Below are 18,992 nucleotides of genomic sequence, written 5' to 3' on the forward strand. Positions count from 1 at the left end.
TCTAAATAGCCCTGTGTGTGTGAAACCTGTCTCATGCACTGTACTTATATTGGCCATGAGAATGAAGTCAATCCTAAATGCATAAATGGTATTGCAATACACAGAATCAATGTGCAGGTCCCTACATATGCATTACTTTTAATCAGTGCTTATTTGGTTTTTCAGTGAACACATCTTTATTCCACATTGCAAAAACATCACTTATACCTCATCAACTTAGATAAAAGCACTTTCTGTTTCCAGTACATATAATCCATCTATGCAATTAAACAAAAATGACTGATGTTAGGCTGAATATCCATCATAATTTGGTGCTTTAATACATATTAACTCATACTACTTCACAAGGTTTTATGCCAATATAAATTACAGGGTGAATGTAAAATTTTTTTCAATCAATTAATTTAACCCTGGCAACCCAGCAGGACATAAGAGTTGATGGGTTACTGGATAAAATTCATATTACCATTTTATTGTATGCAAATATAGTACACATAGTACATACATTACTGAAATATATATTATATATATATATATAACATTGGTTTGCTTCTAACGTGCAGGGCTTTGAACAATATTAGATAGAAATCAATAGATACAAGCACACTAAACTGAACATTTAGTTGTGGGGGTGAATAATATTTTCCAACTCAGACTTTGGACATAAACATTTGGAGATTATTAATTTTCCTTTGGCGACTCACTCTTCAGGATAAAACGCCACTGTAGGTTACAAATCCAGTGCTTTAAAGAAGTACAACCAGATACTTCAATAGTTTAACACAATGAAGTGAAATGTTCTTCAGACTCCCAGGTTATACCCCCCCCCCCAAACCGCAGCAATTTTAAGCTTCATAAACCTCATGCCACTTTAAGAAATGGCAGTCTTCATCAGTGCAAATCTAGATACTGCATTTGGGTTGGGGTGGGGTTAATGCAGAAACCTAAACACAAGGCAGGCTTAACACAAATGGGCCATAACACAACCCCATTGTAAATCAAAAAGACGATTACAGCAACATTAAAATGGATTCAAGTAATATGTATTGTCATGGGTTACTCCAATAATGTTAGGACAATTCAAATGACTAACAATCTTGCTTTAAGGCTGTTTGTGCAGCAGCACATTTTGCCAAAGTGGGCAAGACTGAATCTTTTCCAGTATTGTGTTGTGGAATTTTTAAAAAGGAGGGACAAGCAAGAATTAAACTACAATGTTCTGCTTGTAGGAGAGTGCAATCTGGTACAGCAAGGAGGGGAAAGACATGATTGGACGATAATGTTACCAATTAACTACATCTGGAGTTTCAAAACGCAGGGAAGAATGATGACTGCAAAAAGAAGCACCAGTTGTCCTTCCTATCAGATGGTAGAAGTCCACATACACCATTAGCATCTTTTTGTCCATTAAGTGCACATTGATATAGAAGGTTCAAAATAAATATCCTACAATAAACATATTCACAGATACTGTATAAACAAATGGACAGGTGGATGACTCCGCTGACAAACCTACTCACACCACAGACAGAATGTTCTCTTAAGATCTTGGTTAAAACATGTATACATTTAGCCATAAGATAAACTGCACCTGCAGTTCGTGAGTTTACTGCCAAGCTAATAATGAGGTAAGCTATTGAGAGAAGTGTTGTTACAAAGTGCTAAGTAGCTTTGGGGGAACTTTATAATTGAATCCAAAGGTTAAGTTTGGTTGTTTGTGATCATAAATGTTGGACACACACTCGCATACACACCTCAACATTAAATCGTGGTTTTGTTATGGGGCGTATTTTTTTACTTGATCTGTGTATTCATTTGTACTGGCTTTTATCAAGATGTGTTCGCACCCAGTTCACTCAGTTTGTGTCCATATTGTCATCTCCTGTCTCAGTGTCCTGTGTGGTTAGGGATGTCGATGAGATTGCGGGGCTGTCCCCGTCTCTGCATTGGTAAAACAGAACATAAGCAGCTTTTGTCTGTAATGGGAATGACAAAGAGAAAGAAGCAGACACATTGTCATGTACAGTATACCAGCACCAAGAGCCAAATTCAGCTAAGGTCTGAGAGGACTATGATACAGTACTATAATAATTTGTCACATTTTCAGTCACATCAGACAGTGTCCCACATTAATAACTAACTGTGAGAAGTAAACATAGCCCTACACTGAAACTAGATCACCTTGGCAGCAACTTAAAAATGGTATCACATTATCCAGAAAAAACAGATTATCTCACTTACCACAATTTGATCTTCTGTAGCAGAAGAAACACTGCTGTCATCAAAATAATACCACTTCTCATCCATGTTGTTCTTGGCAAAGGCAGTATCTGTGGGGGAAAAAACAAATTACCCACCATGCAACAATTATATTGGCTCATTAATAACATAAATCACTAATGTGTTCAATTACTTGGTGTCAGCAGAAATCCTGTGAAATGTACGACTCTTTGAAGTGTTACTGAAAAGCTCTAAAACAGAATGTAAGACCAAAATGTAAGCATAAATGTGTTTTACCAAAATCAGTACCCCTACAATTACACTACAGTAACTACACCCACTTTTAATTCAAGTTTGTATTATAAAAGCCCAACAAATGATGTGTGAATAATAATTCAAACTTTACAAAGCGATGTTAAAGGCATGGGTGACTCAATTACGAGAAATCCTCCTACGACAAAGAATTTAAGACATTTACTGTCCCATTCTCCAATATTATGAGCATACAAAGTGGCAGATTTAACGGATTCTTAAATACAGTGGTACCTCGGGTCTCGAACTTACTAGAACTCAAATTTCTTGAAAGTCGAACAAACCAGTTTGACCTAGAACTCGATCTGAATATCAGAAGTCGAACCGTGAACGCTGACCTAATATAAATTGTACACGCCAGGAAATGAGTCATACTACAATGCAATTCTTACTTGAATGCCTTCTTCACAGACTGGGGTGCGTTTCTCGAAACCATCGTTGCTACCTACATTAGCAACTTGCGTGGTTCAAACTATGTAAGTACGACGCAGGTGTTTCTCGAAACCATAGTTCAAACTACATAGGTAACGATACTGCGGACTTACGTGGTGCGATGCATCGTTGAACGACGCAGGTGTTTCTCGAAACCATAGTTCGAACGAACGTTCGCAAACACTGTCGTTAAGTTGTGTAGTTCGAACTACAGCTCACGAGCTGTAGTTAGAAGCGTAGTTATATGTAAATTCGTCAGCGATGGTGGAAAGTACAGTGCAATAAGGGTATAGTCACCGTGTAAGTAAGAAATGTAATAATCTTTAATACCTAATAAGAAATAATTTAGCTCTACGATCACATATAATGTGAAGTTGTCTGAAAATGTAGTTTGAAACGTAATTGTTGTGTGGGTCTCTGGTCATAAGTACGGTAACTGTCTGTAGTGAGCAAATCTCAGACTGCAAAGTATTAATTAGCACAGGGGTGGGTAATTTTATCCAGTAAGAGCAGAATGACACTACAGCGGCCAGATACGAATCCATGCCTTTGTTCTCGGGAAATTACGTCTGTAATGTTTGGTTATTACACACACCTGTGTATTCCAGTCAGCCAGTATAACAATATTCTGTAAGCGACAACGTCGGAATAAAAGTTATTCTGTTTATCACTCCAAGGAGCGTCGCATTATTTTTCCGCGATTGCTAATTTTCATTTTATTGGCGTTATGTGACTGACAGAAATTGATGTCACAAATAAATATACATGTGTGTGTGTGTGATTATTATATATTTTACACAGTTCGCGAGTGTTTGTACGCGACCGGCTGTGAAAGTGCGTTGTTAGTTGTTGCGCACGACTTGCCGTGAGTCTGACCAATCAGCGCTGGAACCATTGTGGTTTAAACTACGGTAGGTTAGCCGTGAGTCTGACCAATCAGCACTGGAACCACTGTAGTTCCAACTACATAAGTCCTAACTAACTAACGTGGTTCGAACAACTGTGGTACGACGGTTTCGAGAAACAGTCGTTGGTCGGATGTTGGTTAGTTTGAACTACCATAGTACGATGCATCGTTAATGCTAACTTCCGTCGTTGTTCGAGAAACGCACCCCTGGACGATTAACCAAATAAAGCAGCGCAACATTACAGTAACTAACAATGAATAAACCACTGACTTACATGTACTATTAGAGCATTTATGTCATTTATTTAAACTTTATTTTACCAGGTAAATGAACTGAAAACCAGTTCTCACTGATTTACGTGATATTCGGGAGAAATAGCAGATTACGCATCGGAACTGCCTGGGATACAAACGTCATGCGTGTAACTAAACTCTTCAGCCAATAAGGGCAAAGGTGTGTCATCACGGAGGCAGTTCCAGTTTGTGCAGCCGGGTGAGAGGTCGCAATGCATCTGGAATGCATTGCGTCAGGATCAGAATGCGTTGCTGTAAGCAAGTCGAACGCACCCAGTGACCGGACTGGGGAAACAAACTGAAACACGGACTTACGTGGGGGCCAGGAACCAATTAATTGGTTTTCCATTATTTCTTATGGGAAAAATTCAATCAGAACTCGAACTTTTTAGGATTCGATCCGGAGTCCAGAACGGATTAAGTTCGAGAACCGCGGTACCACTGTATTTGATTTTACACTTTCCCATGGGTTGCAGTTTTGGAGACAATGCCATAGACTATGGAGTTATATTTGTGTCACTATTTGGGGGGAAGCAGGTTTATATTTTGAGTGGTCACAAGCTGTGGGTAGTGACCGAAAGAACGAGATCGCGAGTGCAAGCGGCCGAAATGAGTTTTCTCCGCAGGGTGGCTGGACTCTCCCTTAGAGATAGGGTGAGGAGCTCGGTCATTCGGGAGAGACTCAGAGTAGAGCTGCTGCTCCTCCGCATTGAGAGGAGCCAGATGAGGTGGCTCGGGCATCTGATTAGGATGCCTCCTGGACGCCTCCCTGGTGAGGTGTTCCGGGCATGTCCCACTGGGAGGAGGCCCCGGGGAAGACCCAGGACACGCTGGAGGGACTATGTCTCTAAGCTGGCCTGGGAACGCCTCGGGATCCCCCCAGAGGAGCTGGAGGAAGTGGCCAGGGAGAGGGAAGTCTGGGTTTCCCTGCTGAGACTGCTGCCCCCGCGACCCGACCTCGGATAAATGGATGGATGGAAATTTACATTTTGAGCAAATAAAAATCTATTTTGTGCTCAAAAATAATAATAGAAATGTACAGGCATCTTCTCTTTGAGTGGTTTAAGAGCTGTTTGAGATCTGTGAGCCTGAAACATAACCAGTTCCTGACAAGTTTGACGTGTAGCATGAGTTACTGTGGTAGAGTACCCTGCTGAGAAGTAAACCAAAGATATCAAAAAGCCAGTGTTACCACTACTCTCCTACTCAAAGTAGTCCAGCTAAACAAGGCATCTGGCTTCATGATACAGGCCCCTGCCCAGGGCAGGATAGGCTCACAGGCTAAATTTCTATGGGAACATGTAGTCTACTTTTCTTAGTACTGAAAATTCAATGTTAAAAATCAAGTATTCCAGCTAAGCTGGCTCAACTAGCTTCAGTTTATCCAAGTGAGTCAGTCACATTTAAACGAAGATACTTTTTGATAGTCTAAAATATGTTTATGACCTCAAAACTTAAGACTTTGAAAGTGGTTCGGCTTGAACTGAAGACTTTTTAATACCCAGTGAATTAAACAGAGGATCTGAAGTGTTATGAATAAAAAAAACCATCTTTAACCACCCCCATCCCTGTCTATAACTGTAGTAGAATTACAAAAGAAACCTAAGCTACGGTATAGCAAAAACAATACTGTTTGCATTACGTGCATAAACAAGAAAATGGCATGGCTTTCACCCAACTTTACAATCCTTTTTTTTCCCCTTTTTTTATATATTTGTTTGAGCATACTGCTTATTACATAGGGCTTCTTATAAGCCATACTACCTGCAAATTTAACTGTCAGTCTGTACTATAAATTTTATTAATTTTTAAATTAATTATTCTGTGTAGTAGACCTATACTCATTACTACAGCAAAATTTTGGTTTCCTAATAAATTACAGCACCACTGGAGAGACAGAGTAGTTGATAAGACCAAGGCTATATATCGATATGTTATACTGAACTCGTATATGTTGCTGGAAACACATCCTGTGTGCCGACTAATTTGAGGCATCCGCTCAGCGTGAATACGAGCAGAACAAGGCAGAAGTTAGTCTCCCTGTGGCACAGAAGAGGCTTTTGCCAGGAAAAGCAGACAGAGCTAAAAAAAAAAAAAAAAAAAAAAAAAAAGATTAATTATGGCTATAGGGGTGTTTATCGCTGCAGATATGCAACCGAACTCGGTGGTAGAGAACAGGGGAGTTATACAGGATTTAGTTCATTGTGACATGATATTTATTGTCACTATGTGCAAATAAGCAGTTTTGTTAGACAGATCGACAGATGTATCACCTTTGGTTTACAACTGTTACCAATTGTGTTTGCAGTTTTAATAATAAAATACTGAAACTGCCTTGAACCATGAACCCAAATTCAGTTTTGTGCCTCACCATGAAGTGTGCACCGCTAGACCTGCGGTACATTAAATATATATTATGTGAGCCACTGAAAACAAACATGGAGTTATGATAAGCACATTTTATTCTCTTTCTCATATCCAAGAAAACGTTACTCACAGTGCCCTCCACCTAAGCCACCGTAGTGATTAGACACGGCAAAGAGATCGTACACGTGACGCTCAGCCTTTGGGTTGCACACAAACTCTGACATGTTCAAGTTTCTGGAGAGTAAAGATAAAGAATATTAGTCAACAACAGGTACTTGCTCAACTGATATGGCTTTTCATATATTATATATTAGTAAATTCTTTTGAAACATTATTAAAGTAAAACAACAATTCTTTTAATTAAGTGCCAATTTTTGTAAGGTAAACATATCAAATACAATGACCATTCAAATAAATTAGGCATTTTAGTTAATGCAGGTCTGACAACAGCTGTAGTGCCATTTAAAATAGGTACATTTTAAATAAGAATCTCTCTCTGCAACATTAACAGAAAACATCTGCTATGAGGATTCTGTATTCGTGTGAATACATTTGATTGACATTTAACATTCTTATACTTCGATATTTAAAAAGGTCACCTACCCCAAACTTTCTAATCCAGTGTCCCAAAGATAACGAATGCCAAGAGATTGACCCTTCATGGGAAATACAATACAACTGCAGCAATGCTACTGCCAAACAGCCAACCAATTGCCAACTAATGGATGTAAACGCCAAAAAAAGAACAATATTTGTACTTGGGGCTTGTGGCAAGATTATAAAGATCATTGTTACAGATTCCACAGATTACGTACGAAACAGAACTCGAAATCATCATTTTTTAGTAGAATTCCCTTTTGAGTATATTCAGTTCCGCAACTCTCTCATCTGGGATTTTGCGTAAACAAACTTTGACCTTTAAGCAACAGTTTCAGTTTTCCTACTAACTCCTATAGGCTTCTGATTAACAAACTACAATATTGCTGAATAGGTATGAAGTGACTGGGCATTTGAACAGAATCTTTACAAACGGAATGATCCATATAGCAAGAATTTTATATCATGGGGGGGAAGTCTGAAGTTCTCACAAACCTTTACTACACCCTTAGAGCTAAAGTCTCCTTTGAAGTACCTGATGGGGAAGTCCACTACTGTATCCAGCTTGTCCCTCCAGCAGCGGTTGTAAGAGAAACGCTTGAGGTGCACCACCAAGATACGGGGGAAGGACCACAGATCAAACTTCTTTGTTGCCTGCTGGTGTTTTTTGCAGGTGGGGCAGTACCTTGGCACAAAGTTACATCAAGTAAAAGTGAGAAAATTTCAATTAGCTTACAGCCTGTGTGGTCATGTCATAAAAACAAACACAGAAAAGCACAGAACCACCAAGTAAGAACATTATACAACGTCGATTGTTTTTTTTTGTTTTTGTTTTTGAAAGCTAGCACTATATCCAGACAATTTACTTTCAGGACCAGGAGTCAGAAAATATTGAAATGATATTTAAAGAATATCCGTGTGACCCCAAGCAGGATAAGCAATGAGCAAAGGGATGGAGGGATATTTAAAGAAGCACATTCAGTACTGAGCATGTTGTCTGCAGAATACTCACCAGGGATCATGCTCTCCCAGGGTCTCCATGCTGGTGAAGAGCTCAATGCACTCCTTCAGAGCCACGGTCACCTTCTTCTTCTGCAAGTGCAGCATGCTCTCATGCTTCTCGTAGGCCTGGTTTGTGGTCCAGAAACAAACCCCCGTATCATGTTCAAGGCCAGCCTCAAGTGCAGGGACCCATTCCTTTAAGTTAATGGCTATTTATTAGGAATATGTACATAGAGATGAGGCCACTCTGACCTCTGCCTCCTGGTCATCATAGTACAGTTTCTTCATTTCTGGATTCCAGTCCATTGCCACTGTGGAAAGTTCTGTAAACACAGATGGACAATCAACAATAGCTGATGAACAGCTCAGGGGTCAGGTTAGTCTGCAAGTAACACATTTTAGACGACATGATAAATATGAGGGATGAAGATTATAGCATAGCACTGACAAAAAAATAGTTTACTTTATTCTTCTCTATAAGAATATTTCTGTGCCACACTCCGTGCTTCTGACTTGATAAGAACAAGGTTTGTCTTAAAAATTAGTTCCAAGCTGAATTTCAACCCACATCATGCTGTAAAATGTGAATAAAGGGCAGACACTTGCTGTTGAGCTTCAGGAGGTTTCCATCTCCAGGCAGCAGCGCAGTATTTGCTGTCCCGTAAGAGTTGATCAAACTGAATGAGAAGAGTTTGGCCTGAGAGCTTCCAAATCCTGACTTGGATGTGCAAGCAGCGAGGAGTTTTTTCACCTCCCCACCTCCCTCCTCATCTTCATCGTCATCGTCATCTTCATCATCACACACAGATGCTTCCGATGCACTATACTCTGGCTCTGGGCTGACCTGGTGATCCATTGCTTCTTCCTCTAATATACACAAACATCTTTCATTAGTAAGGGACTTAATTACAGCATTTCCTGATTTGTCAGCTTTCAAATCTAAGCAAAGGCGAGAAGGTCCAGTTGGAAGACAAGAACTTGGTTACGTTACCATCCAATGACAGTCACAACTAAACAAAACTAAACAACTGATTTTGAACTTTGTTCATACCTTCACAAACTTTACTGGAGCCACTGCAGATCCCAGACTGCTGTTTGCTGTTTGACTCTGATCCACATGGCATCACTTCTGCCAAAGGGTCGACACACTGACTGTCTGTGTTGCAACCATGCAGCATATGTTCCTCAGCATCATGGCAGCTGCCATGCACTGCTGCTGAGGAACATTCCTTCCCTTCAGTGACAGATTCCTGGGGCCACTTCACGTAACGCCTGCAATAAAGGTTGGTGGGTACTGCAGTCAGGATGCTCACAACAGTGAATTTGTGCGATTTTCTGGCCTCTCCCCTCATCCGTGGCTACAGAACGAAACGCCATATGTGTTAATGTCATTTAAGCTCTTAAGAAACCCCTCCAAATATGATAAAGAGCAAAATAAGAATTTAAGAGTGATGCTGCTTGCTGACTGGCCACGACTCTTAATGAGACTTGACAAAGTCTTAAGTAGCACCTCGTTTAGAAATGCAAATGACTAAAACTCAAGATTGTGGTGCACCTGATCTGAATGACCTCATACGCCGTTCTGACCTGATTCGATCAAACACCTTTGAGTACAGCAGATCTACGGAGAGGCCTTGCCGGGGGACGGTGATAAGCAGGGGCTGGCCAAACAGCACCGTCCCTGGGGATCCTCCTGCGGACTTCGTCTGCCTCTCTCTGAAATACATCAGGAGGTTGAGGCCATTCTCATCCTCCGCTTCCACCTCATAGCTGCCGGTGAGATGACCAAGAGGGACAAGCACAAGTGGAAGGGGAGAAAGAGACAAAGACAGTTGTCTTTTAAGTGAATGGAAAGAGACAGTCGTCTACAAGAGATGACCACAACGATAACTTTGCTACGGCTAGACTTTTGTATGAAATGGCTACAACATTACCAATTTATACTGGATATTTGCTTGGAAGGATGTGGGATAAATGTAGTGCTCATGGGTACATACATTGGGTCAACCTGATCTGAGACTAGATTCAGCACCTCTGCTAATTTTAAGACCATTAAATACTTCAATACTCTAAAAATGCTGCCAATTATGTTTACCAGAACACCTCATTGGTTGATACTTTTTACTTGCATGGAAAGATCAAGAAATACATTAAATCACTTACACAAAGATGTCGTCTTTATCCATTATGCTACTCAGGCCATCCTCCTTCCGATAGATTTTATGGAACCGATGATTGTAAACATCTGCTACAATCATCTGAGAAGAAACTGGCACGTCAATGCCTCATCCAAGGGGAACTGGCATGTTTCTTTAAACACTGTTCAAACTGATCAAGGTTAAATCCAAGGACTAGTAAAAAATAACTATTCTAAGTTCTCTGAAAATGTTTCTGAAGGGTGAAACGTTTTCAAAGAACTAAATAAATCCAGTTGCCTTGAATAACCTTTCTAGGGATAACCATGACCTGGATGACTGAGAATCTTCACGGACATTTAACTATTCTAAGCTTTGCCAGAGGATAAGTTCCTGTATACTTACATTCTCTGTAGCAATTCCTGACAATTTTGATAGTGCATTGCACAGATCTACAACGGTGCCCAGTTTGGGAACCACCACCCTGTACTGGACAAAAGAGAAAGAATGGGGGAAAAAAAAGCAAAAAGAGAGCAATAATCTTAGTTACCAAGCTGTGCAGACTCTTCTGAACAGTTCATGCACCAAGGCCTACTACTACGTTTTTTTCCATTATGTGTTTTTGGTCCTCCATTTTGAAATTCCAGCACTGAGCGCTGACAAACGAAAAATGGAGGTTCATAAGTCTTCTGGTCCTACCTGCATGAGCCTGCTTTGGGGATCGGTGCGCACCAGGGACACCTCCATCGTGCGGTCCTTCTTCATCGGCAGCGGCAGCGTCAGGTAGCAGAATGGGTCAAAAGTGACGGAGACTTTTGAACATTCTGGGCAGACGAGAGTGGACTTGAAGAGGCCGTGGAAGATGTCCACTATGATGGAGTCATTGCGCAGCTGGTGGTTTCTCCAAGCTTCTGCTGCTACAGTCTAAAGCAAACAGGCAGAACTTTAGCGTTACGCCAGCATAAGAGGCTCCAGCAATGTGTATGAAGACGACTTACGTAAATATATATAATATATAACTGGCAGGCTCTACAAAACAATGGGATGTGGCAGTTTTTGACTCTATGTGTTATGCGTACCTCATCTGGTCTGCCATCAGCATCCCTCAGCTCCAGGTAAGGCTTCTTCTTGACACGGTTAAGGTCCTCGTGGAGCCCATCCAGCAGAAAGGCCAGCAGCTCTTGGGAGTCTTGTTGCTGGTAGCCTGAGAACTGGGGGGCAAATCGGCCAACTTGGGTCTGGAAATCAATTGTGAATGGGAGGGCATTGGAGTTTGGCACACGTTTGTTAAGTCTGACTGTCAAACACATACAAAACGACAAACCACAATTCATACTTCCAGAAACATAAAACCACAGAGGAAATGGATGTGCAATATATTTTTCTAAGCTACATATTACTGTCTGGATTTGTAGGATTCTCCTAAGGTTAATGGCTTCCTGTTTTATTATCCTTTTCTTTAAGAAAGTAAAAAGGGAAGCAGTGAAAAAGACTGTAACCTTACACAATGACACCAGATTTTATGCTTTATTTATGCACTTTAAGAAAGTTATTCATTGCCTTAAAGGTGCGAGGAGCCATGTAGCTGCAGTTACAGTCGAGCCACAGCTGCTTGATCAGGTCTGCATAAGCCTCAGCGATCTCCCCTCTCATCCCCAATGGATTCTCCCGGTTGATCTCAGCTTCATAGTGGTCGTTCAAGAAGTACTCTGTGAGCGGGGACGCATGGCTGAGGCACTGGATTGGGAAGGGGGCACATATCAGGTATACGCTAAACAATGCTGGCATTATTGGGTCTATCGGTTTGGGGGCTTCAGCTTCAATTCCGGTTCAGTTTAATTAATAATGCACTTATAAAGAGCGCTCCCTCTAATCAAGACTGTTGGCGTGTGTACCTGAAGAGCGGAGTTCATGAAGCAGGTGTTGCCCAGGTTACTGAGGCCACACAAACCAGGCTGAGTCTGGGCCTCAGAGTAGATATATGATGAGCTGTATGAACTGTAACCTCCAATCCTGAGATAAAAATCAGCCCCGTCAGAGACTGATCGCAGACACACCTCATCCAGAAACAATTTTTAATGCATCGGACAGAAAATGGCAAAAAAAATAACCTATTACCTATTGTCAGATGAGGCACTGCTGTTCATTGCGTAACCAGAAATGCTGCTGTCCCCATTGGTCAGAGTCAAAGACACCCAAGAGTTAGAGGAGAGCGCTGAGGAGGCAGTGAAGCTCGGGGACAGGGCGGTGCTGGACCTAATCAAATAATTATAAAATGATTACAAGGTAAACTGGGAAATTTTGGGGTAATAGTTTCTTTCACAATAATAAGGGGATGAGAGAACCAGAAAATACTGACTTGGCATGTTGGGACTGTCTGGACCACATACCATCCCCATTCTTCTGTTCAATAACCAGCATCTGCAGGCCCATAGCAGACACAAAAAGGGAAATCTGGCAGTGTTTCCCCTACCATTATATTAGGGGGGCGGGGCGGGGCGGGGCGCCCCCCTCCCCCCTCCCTCAAAGATCAAGTTAATTTTATTTTCTATATAGCGCCAGATCACAACAGAAGTCATTTACCTTTCCTATAGAACAGGTCTATACATTGTCCTTTTATTAAACAAACTAAATAGCCTTATGTTATTTATCTTATTTACACAACAGCTTGTCATTTCTGCCTCTACACGGTCGCACGTTTACAATTCTCCTCTGCTCTCTGTATCGCGCATGGCAGTGTCTGGTGTTCTCAAACAAGCTTAAAAAGTTGAACCATCTCCACACTGATGCCGTCCACACAGTGATCTTATGCCAGCCTAACTTACAGCAAAAACAGGTATCACCTTCCCTAGCACCTCAGCTTACAGACAATGGAGCAGAAGTAAGCTTGAGATTAGCAAAGTCTACTTCCCCACCTGGCCCTGGAAAAGTCCGGAATCCTGCACTGTACTGTCCATCTTGTTAAGCTGCTCAAACGTGTTGCTCATGTACTTGTTCCACAGGCGAGTCTCTTTCTCCATGGGAATCCCAAACAGCTTCCTCATCTCCTTTTCAATCGTACCTATACGGTGACAATGACGTACATATAAAGGATGCCTCAACGTGCAGATTTCTTTTTTCAATTCTTCATCAGTGGAGTTACTTCCCTGTTTCACATAAAAGATTAATCACCTTTAGACCAAATATAAAACATGCAAAAACCCACAAAACAGGATATTCAGAATGATTGAAATGCCCCTTCATTCCTCTCACCTACAGTATCAGCCTTACTGAAGTGCCTAGTCACTACTTTGTCCATGTTGTTAAACTCGCACAGATTGAGCTCCAAGAGGTAGACTTCCACTTTACAGTGTTTCACAAACATTCCATGCTCCACAACCTAAAAAAATAAAAAAGCATTTCAATGCTAAAAAAGTCTATTTTTTGTCAAGCCATTTGTCCATTAATAGAATTTACTAAATTTGTCCATTGACAATCAGGCCCGAAATATTCCAGATACTTTTCATGATCATATTACCTGAGGCTCCAGACTCCAAATTAAGACAACAAGTGGTGAATTGGAACTGTACATTAATTATCCATATTCAGGCACTAAGAGTTTTCATGCTTTATTTACCTTTTTTACATGTACAAGTAGTTATAGCTCCAGGGAACAGCCACATGCATGTGATGTATTAGACAGCAGAAATACCTCGTGGGGAGATTGCGAACAGGTCGTAATTACTTCAGATTAGTGTCGGCTGCAGATCATAAACTGCCCTCGCATAGATGTTAGAATTAGCAAGCAAGTACGGTATTACCATGTCTAGACTTAAATTACACTGTTTTTGCATGCTGGCCAGACACATGTGTGCTGTGTGGGTTGGTTTTTCAGTTGTTCTCTACATTTTAAACTGTGTTTGCAGCCCATGCTGGATTTTTCATTACCCTCCTGCATTAGCAAATTCATGCATTACTTGCCAAATGTCCCGTCAGCTTACCTTCCGGACAATGGGCCGCTGACCCTCTAAGAACCCATACCAGCTGACAAGATTCTGCCAGGCCTCAGTGGGCAGCAAGATATAGTCAAGCTCATCGATTAGATGTTCTTTCAAGGACTGTGCCTCATGGTCTATGAGAACAAATACAGGTTGCATCTCCTTATAAGTAACAAATGGAAAAAAGGCTGTTTTCCTTTTCAGGCAAATGTAATTTGTCTTCCACCAGACAAATATTCTGGTTCTTAAAACTCACATCCCTCAATCCACAGATAAAACATGCTGCCGTTTTAACAACCTGGCCTCAGGCTTTTCAAGAATTTCCCCAGATATTATAAGGGACTAAACAACTATTTTTGGGGGCATTTTTCATGACGTAAAATTTCAACCATGCATATGCAGTACTTGTGGCAGACCAGCTGGCTTCTGACATGGGTTCAAGGCTACGATTTTTATTACATTTGAAAAATGTCATTTATCAAGTTAACAAAGTAACCTTAACATGCTAATTTACATGGAATTTACCCGAGAAAAGTCCTGAGTTGTCTATAGGACCTGGAAAGAGGTTCCGTTCCCCAACATTGTACATGTCCCAGCTCTCATAGCCCACATACTTCTTCCATTGCTTGAACCACCTGGTGTCAATCAGGAACCTGTAAAAAAAAAAAAAAAAAAAAAAAAAATTAAAAAATGTTTGTAGGAACAGGAATGAATTCACCATAAATTCACACAGTGAAACTTTTTTGTTCATCCAAGAAAAAAAAAAGCGGTTTTAAACTTGCCAGTAAAGTAACTCGTAGTATTTCCTAATTGCCTAGAAATTAAGGATCTGCTGACAATACCAAAACACTCTGTTTGTGAAATTAAAAACTGCAGGTGACTCAGTTGGGCAATTAATTAAGTACGGTGTTAGTTATATAAACAAAATGCAGTATTAATGTAATTGCTTAGAACCTTATGCTGACTAGTATACAAGGCCAGCCAAAAAGACGGATGGCTATTGATCCTCCACTGGACAATGCAACCAAATTAATAACTTGGTGGCAGCTACGCTTATTCCACTGTCTCACTGCCACACATGAAGAGGGCAAAGCCGGGCAGAGGCTGTCCTGATGCCCACCCTGCGCTTAGGGACGGGCCTGGACGCCGGGACGGACCTGTAGGTGCAGCCGGTGCCAAGAGAACCGCCAGATTAACAGGACAAATGCGGCTCCCAACTGGATGATAACCAGGGCGACCGTCCCTTAGCATCGTCCGCACCGTCCTGTTGAAGCCTGTGGGGAAACCCCGAAATGGGGGCATTTTGACGGGCGTGACTCCCGTCATTCATTAAAACCAGCCAGGTAATTCGAACTAGCTGTAGCTAAACCCTGCTTTCCCACACAGACGGAGCCAAAGCGGAGACCCCCTGCAGCTGCCGCTTCTATGTCCCGCACTGAACGTTTAACCCCCCCCCAGCCAAAGCCGGCTACCTGCAAAGCCAAATGCACAGGCACGCCTTGCTTGACAGGACCCAATTTTGGCCGGTTGCGAGGCCCGCAGTCCCCGGGATTTCCCGGCTTATGACGGTAACATGCTTACCAGTCATCCCCCTTTCTGAGCGGCGTCTTGATCAGGACCCCGACGGTCTGTTTCTGATCCTCGGCCGAGGGCATGGCCATGCGAGGCCGCGCCGGCTCCGGATCGGCCCGTATCCCGCCGCCCAGCTCGGGTCCGCCTCCCTCAGCCATCGTCCCGCCGCCAAGGGTGGAGACGCCGGGGCTGCGCGGCTCGGATGTGAATGAGTCACGGGTGTCTGTGCGCAGGCAGCGCCGGTACCGGGCCGCCGGGGGCTCTGCCGCCCCCCAAGCAAGAAATACCAAATCGCAGGTGTAATTTCAAAACATCTGCAAGACCTATTTATCAAGCGTTTGCAGACGTGTGGGATTCCCAGCCATCTTCGGAAATTTAGGTTTTTATAGGTTTTATTGAATTATGTCTTTGGTTCCTTAGCCCACGTCGTAATATTAATTATACTGCATTACTCCATTAACCGTATAATTTCTGATCGGCCAAATACGGCGGCAATGTTAAAGTCCAACATTAATTAAGACCCTTGTCCGCAGATGTTGCCCCTAATGTGAATTATGACAGCTTTCGGAAATGCTTTCCTAAAATGGCATCCAAGGCACATATAATTTATAATGCCACACACCACATCGCGGTGTATAATAAAGTCTAAATTTTAATGATAGCCGAAAGTGGCTGGGCGATTAGGTTGATTTTGGTTTGAGTTCTGTATTTTTTAATTGTGGTTTGTGGAGATGTCGTTTCAGATTCATTACAATTTATATATGGTTAAGACTACTTTGCATTAGGATTAAATGCGTTTCATAGGTCGTGCAAATTAACAAAATTGTAATATAATTGACTGTACTCGTGGTACATTTCAAACAAAAATACAAAATGAATGAATTACAGGTTATAATATCTTTATACAATAACAGATTTAATAAACTGAGCATAAACAAAAAAAATTCACTTGCGTCCCGTCTCTCGGTAACTAGGCGGCGCCGATTATGAGGCTTTCCTCATTACTAGTACCACCTTGTGGCAGAATTGCGACATAACACCTGGAAGAAAATGGCCGGTCAAGAGGATCCAGTGCAAAGAGAGATTCACCAGGACTGGGCTAATCGGGAATATATAGAAGTTATAACAAGCAGCATCAAGAAAATCGCAGATTTTCTAAATTCTTTCGGTAGGGATGACAATCATATATATATATCACGAAGAACCGTTCATGGCATTTAACTAGTTTCAGGCTCTCTAACGTAGCAAGTTTAGCCAGATAGCTAGCGGATGCTAGCCGTCGAAGTGTTTGTATCTTCCGGCGAGCAAATGTTGTATTTTTCAAAGAGTGTTTTAAAAGACCTAATTTTTTTTATCAAAATCTCCACGCCTGGTCGAAGAGGGTTCGTGGGTATTCTATTTATTAGCCTCTCCGCTTGATTTCTTATGCCGCCCAAACGGTAGCTGGTAACGTCCGTCTTTTAAGGCCGAGATTCACGGAAGAGTGTTAAACGTTATTAGCTTCACAGAAACGCGGCGTTTTAAAACTACCATTATTTACGGCGTTGTAGGAAGATAAATGCCAACATTGTTAAACAGCGGTTGTCAGCGAAGTCGAGGGACTAAATATGTAGCCCAACCGTGTAGCAGAGATGCTTGATCAGTGATGTACAAAATCGCTTGTTAAAGGACTTGAATTTTTCTACATTTAAGAGTTATTATTATTATTATTGATATTATGATTATTTATTGGTATTATTATTATTATTATTATTATTATTATTATTATTATGCTTGTACCGAAAGTACTCTTGATGGCGACTGGAGGATGGGTGGATCAATGTGAGGTGTAGCTTGTTTTCATGATTACATTACTGTCTTCCTTAGACATGTCCTGTAGATCTCGGTTGGCCACTTTGAATGAGAAGCTGACTGCCCTGGAGAGGAGAATTGAGTATATCGAGGCCAGAGTAAGTGGTGATTTTATATATATGATTTATTGCGCACAAAATTCTGAAACGACTGGACATTGATTGTAAATAAATACTTATTACCCCCTTCGTTTCACAGGTCACTAAAGGAGAGACATTAACTTAAATCCAGCAGCGCGACTGGATTTATGTCTTCTTAAAGAAATGACAACCAGAATTTCTTTTGCTCATTTTGCAACTTAATTCTTTTAACATACATCTGTGAGTCTTGGTACCACTTATGAACACTTTCAAATTGTGCTGTGTTGTAATGGTTTCTTAAGCTTCATATTGCTGTAAAAGCTTGAAATACTGCACTGTAAATCCGATGTACTTACTCATCATTCCGTGTGTTTTTTTTTAAAACACACACTTGTTCTGTTGTGGAAATTGTTATTTTGAAACCTTATTAATGTCATAGAGCTGACACTTTGAATTGTTTAAAAAAGCACATACAAAACGCAGCTGGATTGAACCAAACAGGCATAGAAAGCTGTAATGCCACCATAGAAAATGCTAATTGCAGTGTTTTGTGGCTTTACATGTGGTAAAGAAAATCTTGTCTCTGCTTTGCTGTTTTGTGTTTTTTGGAACGTTGGCTCACTGCTTTTTAAGATGGCCTAAGATGATGCATGTGCAATGGAAGATCAGAAGAAGCATCCATGCATCACACAAGTGGCGAATGAGTGCCAAGTCACATTTCTTTATATGATTCTATCTCAAAAATTACACCAGTTTTGATTTTTAATATGTATGTGTACATTTACCATTGTATTTTGGATTTCGTGTTGAGACAATAAAGGATATTAAAAAGCATTTTTAATGTTAGTCATGCGCAAGCATTAATATAACCATGGTACTTTAAAAACTTTTACACTAAATGTGTTTCATATAACATAATGAGAATTTGGTAGTTTTATTTGTACATTTGCTGTATTGGACACAGTTAAGTCTAAATATATCCATTAAATTCTTTAAGATGATAATCTTTATTGCCTTTAATATACTGAACACTTTTATTGTGTGCATTGCATAATGAATGCATATCTTGGCTGTTTCTTTTGCGGTAAATTATGTTCCAGTCTTAAACTGGAAAATGCTTTGAGTGAAAGGTTTCTCATGGGTTAGAAAATTTGCTCTTTTTTTGTTTGTCTCAGTGGCTCATCTGTGTAGGCTTTTGCCTTCATTTCTGCAATGTGGATTTTCTGATTAAAACAAGATCAGATAA

General features: G+C 41.0%; 2 protein-coding genes across 13 annotated transcripts; one reads left to right on the top strand and one right to left on the bottom strand.

Moving 5' to 3' along the window:
- Positions 1–451: 451 nt before the first annotated feature.
- On the bottom strand, positions 452–16,801 carry LOC111840545 (ubiquitin carboxyl-terminal hydrolase 4-like). 12 transcript variants are annotated; one of them, XM_023805492.2, is made up of 23 exons: positions 15,825–15,917; positions 15,401–15,517; positions 14,769–14,896; positions 14,247–14,377; positions 13,519–13,645; positions 13,182–13,327; positions 12,626–12,687; positions 12,385–12,522; positions 12,162–12,279; positions 11,827–12,003; positions 11,346–11,504; positions 10,966–11,190; positions 10,672–10,755; positions 10,295–10,389; positions 9,719–9,901; positions 9,183–9,403; positions 8,738–8,998; positions 8,384–8,454; positions 8,142–8,257; positions 7,665–7,814; positions 6,663–6,766; positions 2,242–2,330; positions 452–1,976 (listed from the first exon to the last, which is right to left on the bottom strand). In XM_023805492.2, the coding sequence occupies exons 3-23, from the start codon at positions 14,830–14,832 to the stop codon at positions 1,857–1,859; spliced, it is 2,841 nt and encodes a 946-aa protein (XP_023661260.2). In that variant the 5' UTR covers positions 14,833–14,896; positions 15,401–15,517; positions 15,825–15,917; the 3' UTR covers positions 452–1,856. The 12 variants fall into 12 exon arrangements, 4 of the variants coding, with proteins under 4 accessions (XP_023661260.2, XP_023661257.2, XP_023661264.2 ...); XM_023805489.2 differs by lacking the exon at positions 15,401–15,517 and having other exon boundaries at positions 15,825–16,801; XR_002837441.2 differs by lacking the exons at positions 452–1,976; positions 15,401–15,517 and adding an exon at positions 6,111–6,247 and having other exon boundaries at positions 15,825–16,801.
- Positions 16,802–16,822: 21 nt separating this feature from the next.
- brk1 (BRICK1 subunit of SCAR/WAVE actin nucleating complex) lies at positions 16,823–18,992 on the top strand. Its single transcript, XM_023805500.2, has 3 exons — positions 16,823–16,983; positions 17,682–17,764; positions 17,865–18,992. The coding sequence occupies exons 1-3, from the start codon at positions 16,866–16,868 to the stop codon at positions 17,889–17,891; spliced, it is 228 nt and encodes a 75-aa protein (XP_023661268.1). The 5' UTR covers positions 16,823–16,865; the 3' UTR covers positions 17,892–18,992.

The sequence above is a fragment of the Paramormyrops kingsleyae genome, chromosome 6 (assembly GCF_048594095.1).
Source record: "Paramormyrops kingsleyae isolate MSU_618 chromosome 6, PKINGS_0.4, whole genome shotgun sequence".
Classification (NCBI taxonomy): domain Eukaryota; kingdom Metazoa; phylum Chordata; class Actinopteri; order Osteoglossiformes; family Mormyridae; genus Paramormyrops; species Paramormyrops kingsleyae.